This window comes from Dichomitus squalens, assembly GCF_000275845.1.
Source record: "Dichomitus squalens LYAD-421 SS1 unplaced genomic scaffold DICSQscaffold_30, whole genome shotgun sequence".
NCBI lineage: Eukaryota > Fungi > Basidiomycota > Agaricomycetes > Polyporales > Polyporaceae > Dichomitus > Dichomitus squalens.
In genome coordinates this window covers 236,939-243,388 of record NW_006766912.1, presented here as the reverse complement: position 1 = coordinate 243,388, position 6,450 = coordinate 236,939, and the positions used below count along the sequence as shown (strand labels likewise).

Here is a 6,450-nt window from a genome sequence, read left to right as displayed (position 1 = left end):
GCCACCGCTGATAGTTAGTGGTTGTAGTGCTGGTCTTCTACGGCGATGGGATGAAAGCCGTGGAAAAACGGGCTACAATCCAGGATGAAAAGGTGGGGGAGACAGTGATAAACAGAGTGTTCAACGTGGGAGGGCGCTGGTGCCTGTGAGGTAGTTTCTACCTAATGTTACGACTGACTGTCGAGCGAGTAAGTGGAGACGAGCGAGGCAGGCAGGAGCGCCGACGAGCTCTGATCGCAGTGAGACTGGAGCGGAGCTCAACAGGCAGGACTGGAGACAAGTTGTGTATTGAGTGAAGTATCTACAGAGCGAAATACACGATGGCTTACCTGGAGACAAGAGGTCGAAACTAGAGTCTCCAGGTAGCAAGAGATCCAGCTATATACAGGGAATGAACAATGGGCGCTAGAGAACAATAGCGTCGCCATGGGTACAGAGTACAAGGGGTGTAGGACAATAGCGGACATGGAGACAAAGGGAGCTATTGTCCGTGTGCGGACAAAGGGAAACCATAGTGAGTAGTGAACAATAAGGAAACGTACGAGGCAATGGTCCAAATCGAAAAGGAAACATAGCGCCGTGAGGGCGGTTCGTGACAGAGACAGGAGCGACTGGCGCCGCATCCAAAATTGTTCCACTTCTGCCCCAATGGTCAAAGCATAGTCATAGTACAGTATCGCTTAGAATGTTCGTCAACATCACCTAAACGTACTCGTGGGTTCAGATAAAACACTTACAAAGTGAGAGAGAGGCGTATATGCGAATGAGAAATACAGATTGAGCACCGGAGAGGCTAAAGCATCCCAACGTCAACTGAATCTCCACATGTTACATTGCTCAGGGAGACGTACTTTGATGTATCGGAACTGGTATTCATAAGGCAGACTGTCGGAGTGTGTTTGGTCTGTGGAGGGTCAGAGGAAGGATGATGATGGGACTTTACGTGTGTATGGAATGTACCACTACAGGCCAGTGATACTTAGGGAATGGGCCGTACACAGCCCTAGTTGATTGTACTGCACAGTGCCTACTAGGCTTCTAAACAAGCTTTAATAGCATCGGACGGTCCCATACAGCACATTCAACTGTCCACAAATACCAAGTGGAGCTTTAGGATCAGCTCGCATCCCAGAGTGTACCCGGATCCAGTTAACGGAGAGGCTCAGTTCCCCAAAGTGAAGTCGGAGATGATGAGATACTACTATAGGAACAGTGGATGGCAATCACTCACCAGTGTCCTTCCAAAGCTGTGACTTGCCGACCATCGCCTGGGGAAAGATATCAACGATGAGCTGCACTCATGGGAGATACCTGTAACGACTAGCTGAAAATGGAACGTGCGGGAATTGCACCACGCACAACCGTTGGACTACCCGTCCCACTTTCCCAGCCCGTTACAGCCACTAAGCACCGTTACTTCGGGTGACTAAGCCGGGTACTGCCGTACTTCTCTGTGACGGTGCGTCATCCGTGACGCCACCGTTACAATACCAGTCTACACACCTGTGTGCCAACTTCTAGGTTCTAACGGCGTCAACACCGTTTCTCAATGTCGATGCTTGGGTTTCTACACCTCGATCAGTCTTCATGAGTACCCAGATGCCAGTAAGTGAGTATAAGAACCCTATTGGCAGACTAATGACGTCGAAGTTATACGTAGGGTGCTGAGGACACGGACGGGGAGGGGCCAAGCAGAGGAACATGAAAAAGGCGTGAGAACACCTATCCAACTGCGTCGACATCTTCCCTCATTGACATCTTCTATGTCGCACCTCGGCCGACATGATCATCTCTGCCGAAGCATCCTCTTGCAGCGTCCTCAAGCGGGTATAGCAGAGGATAAGTAAAGAGCTTGTGTCAGGCTATCCTTCCCGATGGAGATGGCTGGCAATTGCGACTTGAGGTAGACCTGTGCCGATCGTCCTCAAGGCTGATATTGTGTTATAATCAGGCAGCTCTCCCGATTTACCTTGTGAGTAGCTAGCCCAGAATAATTGGACACATCTTGCATCCGAAGAACCTGGAGATATGATGTCCTTGTAGATCTACGCGACGACGAAGGAGTCGACCCTTCACGAGTACTGTCCACTAGACCAAGGGCCCTAAACAAAGTGTCTTTGTGAATGTGGCCAGAACAGATATGTGGTCCCAACACGGAGGACGGAGGCGTGCTACGATCAATCACATCAATATCATGACACGCTACAACAACAATTGGAGATGTCATGTCCATGACTCTGTCTACGACTTGACAACGGATGGTGGTCTCAGAAATTCCCAAGATCCTCCGTTGAGTATTTCCGAGGTACTGAAGAGAAAGATATGGTATACGAACATACACTACAAGGTATGAGGCTTCTATTCAATATCGTACACGAACGGTTGTACGTCACGAGAGCGACTATGGAATTATGTATGATCCTGACACTTGAAACCGTCATGACGGTCATACCGGATTGTCTGGAAGTCGCGTCGCTTGAGAGTGCCAAGTCAACTCGCTGGTGTCTGAACACCAATTATACCGTTGGAGTACGTGTGGGTCTCGTATATTCAACATAAGACGCGTAATCAGGGAACTTGATATGCTGAGAGGTGAGCGTCAGTAGGTATAGTAGGTGCTGGAAAGGCTGTATGCACACGTTTGTCGTCGTGACACTCACTCCCCTGTAAGCAGGCTGCAGAGAAGCACAATGAGTATGTAGAACTGACCAGAATCAGATGCTGACTTGGGCAAGCTATAGTTCACGTACTGTCATCAGGACAGGCGCCTCCGATATAGATACGAAAAGGCATACCAAGCATGTCAAGATGTTCGATAAGTGACATATGAAAAGGACCCTGCCACAGTCATTCGATTGAGCATTATAATAAGGAATTCTGTCATAAACGTACACGAAGTAGAACGACCCTGAGGATCAAATGTCAGCGCAAATGTAGGGAGGTACGAAGGGTAAGTTGCTCTCACCATCGCGCAGCAACACAGTGAAGAGACTCCCGCGCAATTTCGGTTCAATTCGAACGATCCGGCATACGGTGAGAGCGAAAACCGCTAGGTCAAACACAAGGATGGTGACCCAGACCACTGCAAGATCTGCCGCGACGCTACACAGTCAGCAATGGATCCGAGATTACCACTGAAGAGATAGCGCTTACAGTTGCCCCTTGAGTTTTGATTTCTATGTTCCGTGAGTGCCTCAGGAGGAAGAGATAATTCTCACTGTGTTCTCGACATAATTAAGTCGCATCCAACACCAGGTACACTCTTCTTAAGCAGCGAGGGTGTGGTCCAGGTTTTGCTGATTGACCACTGCCGGATACAAGGCGGGGTTTCTGTATGAGCGCACAATTCACAACAGCCTAAGATTACCTACCCCGCTGATGGCACATCCCACGACGCAGAGTGCAAATAGAAAGAGTGTAACGGATCTCGCGCCACCGTAGAGGGCACGTACTCGGAACAACTGCAGGCCTATCCTCTGTAATCAGTACCTCCGCTGAGCCCTACTCAACTCAGGTACGCGTAGCTCGACATACCTCCGACGATGACTTGAGTGACACCGGCGAGCATCTGATGATACATCTGCAATTTCGAGCAGCTTATTGATGGCCTAGTTCAGCTGAATGTTGCCCGTGTTGAACGAGACAGCACTCACACCTTCGTGCACCATATGATCAATCTCATGAGACGGCGTGAAGAACCGGTAGAATGCTCACAGATTGATCATCTACCCAATAGAACTCATAAATGACAGGAATATGTCCGATCAGAGATAGATATCGGTTGAGGTAGAACACGAACGACGCCAAAGAGAAGCGTCCCTTCCAGAAACGCTCCACCTCGCGGCCCAGTGTAAGCGCATAATCGAAGTAAAGGATAGCTGGCGAACGACGAGGTCAGTATTCTGCTTACCGGCATATGTCAGAAGGACACGCTCACCAAAGGCCATGGCAGAGGCGATGCGAATAGTGTAATCTGACTGCGCACTGCCGACAGTTGAGTTCGGGATGCATTTCAGAGCAACACAGGTTCAATCTGTGGGGCTTACACTATGAGATCCCCAGGAGCATGTTCATCCCAGATGTTCATTGTAGAGAAGAAAATTGCGCGACCGGCACGGTGAAGGGGCGACTGGCGTCCGTGGGAACAAAGATCGTCCGGCGCATCTTGCTTATAGTCGTCTCTAGTCATGTTCAGCAGTACGCCGGGAGGACAGCGTCGGAACAAGCTACCCACACAAGCCTGCCTTCCATCTGAGCAGTTCAGCATTCTCTGATGCGAGACGACGGGGAGGCTACTGTGGACACCTCCGAAAGATGCTCACTGGTACCCATCTCGATGGTTGGTCACAGGATGAGAACCTCAGTTCTCGTGGGACGACGTCTGGCACTAGGACCAAAAATATAGAGCAAGACGACGACGAGAACATGTTCCGGGACCATCTTGCGTGGGGCGGAGCCCCGCTCGGGAAGGGTGACCTACGGTGTTTCCGGGACGGCTCACACGGCAGCACTGCAGTGTGTCATAGAAGCACAAAGGTGCTGAACAACTTCCTGACGGACGCGAGGGCAGGATGTTCGACTGACAGTTGCATCTATCAAAACACAGCCTATGAGACATTTTCAGGGCAGGCCAAATACCTTTACATACAATGGAATGGAACTAATCACAAGATACAGATCCGACCCAGGAGAATCGCTCCCTCCTCTTCAAATTGATGGCCACAGATAAGCAGAGTATAGAGGAACAGGGAGTCACTACAGGACCTTCCGTAGTTACAATGACCGACTCACCAGTGTCCCAACATGCTCTCTCCAAGACAGAGAATACGATATGCACGTACCGTGTTCCTATTCTGACCCCAACCACAGGACGCGCAGAATCGTCCTGTCCCGACTCGGAACACATATCGTGGGAAGCGGCTTGAGCTAAGGACAAAGCAAAAAATCCGTAAGTGATCACATCTTAATTATACAGCCACCGAACAGCCATACCACCGTCAGGACTGTTGAGCACAAGCAGCTGTACAAGAGCTGTGAGGTCTACATGATGTACATGAAAATCGTCAGCGACGATCATCAAGCACATGCGCATACATAGGCATCAGATTCAAGCCAGTTCGCCAGATCTATACTCGTCATACGCCTTGCATTGTCAATAACCAGTGCCACAGCAGATCAAGTGATTCACAAGATGGTCTAGGAGGAATGTCTTCAACAAGGAGGTGAAGAGCAGACATGTGCTCGGCTGGGTCAGACTCGGGTCAGACCCCTCCTTGACCCAGGTCAGACCCCTTGGGGTCAGACCCTGGGTCAAGCCAAGGCAACATCAACGTCGGAGCTTCCGGGCACGTGAACCGCCGGGTCGGCCGGCCGTTCGCCACTCACTGCTTGAGCGAGCTCGCCTGTAGCGGCCACGAACTGTTCTTTCCAACTGCCCACTGGCAACGTCTCGGCCATCCATAAGCGAGAGGGTGAAACCAATGGCCTTCAGGAACGCTGCGAGGGACTTGCCATGGTGGAGATGGATGCCGACCCAGCAGTGATGTGCGGATTGACGCAACCGTTGACCAGGTTGACAGGTATAGTAAACCCGTCGACATGTCGACAAGGCCAACGGTAAACTTTCGCACGCTCACATGCCTGTCAACGACCTTCAGCGACCCAGCGGCTCCGACGACGCTCTTCCCCTACGTCAGCCCCTAATCCCTCTGTCCGCTCGTCCTCCCCGTGGTCTGAATTGTCGAGCTCTCCCCGCTCGTCCGTTTGACTTGAAATTTGGTATAAGGTTTCCTCAGCATAAATACTATCTTCTAATAATGCAAGATCAGCGCTCCAATCCCTCTGACCGCATTGCCAACCCGCCTTTGTCCTCCTACCCTCTCGCCTACTCTCACCACTCCCCTTTGTCAATATAGCAATATGCATCATATTCCGAGTACAGTACTAGTAAGTGAATCTGGTTGGTACCTCCCTGTGCCATTCATTGTCCCCAAATTGTTCATAGCAGGCTCTCCATCAGCATCCCTGTTCAAGATGTTTCATACCCCAAGTTCCTCATCCAGCATTGCTCTCATGTCAGACTCTCTTCTCTGTTTTTGGCATTTACCAGTATGAGAGCAGAAAATTGAAGAGAAATTCGAGCTCAATTCTGATGATGAAGGGAAAGTTGTGTCATTGTTTGCATCAGTGTCCTCATACTGATGCTGCCTAACAAGGTCACAGAAGCCTCCTTGCAATGGAGTACCTCCCAGGGAGCCCATATGCTTTGTTGAGCCTGTAAATAATGTGAGACGCTCACCGGCTCTATATCCAATATCACTACTCACGTTCGGTAGCTAGACATCTAGCCGCTGCCTCGCTTTCCGCAGATTTTTGAGCCTCAGTGTATGCCGCCGTTATGGTTGTATGCAGGACATATTCATGAGCTACGAGGTATACAGAGCACTACAT

The 6,450-nt window shown here is 50.3% G+C and overlaps 1 protein-coding gene across 1 annotated transcript; it reads right to left on the bottom strand.

Annotated features, from left to right (window-relative positions):
* Positions 1–2,915: 2,915 nt before the first annotated feature.
* On the bottom strand, positions 2,916–3,879 carry DICSQDRAFT_65449 (uncharacterized protein; the record flags this gene model as incomplete). The annotated part of the gene is made up of 5 exons (XM_007367977.1): positions 2,916–3,091; positions 3,253–3,307; positions 3,372–3,469; positions 3,535–3,580; positions 3,700–3,879. Coding segments are annotated over 5 exons (555 nt in total), but the record flags the coding sequence as incomplete, so codon positions are not given.
* Between the last annotated feature and the right edge of the window lie 2,571 nt (positions 3,880–6,450).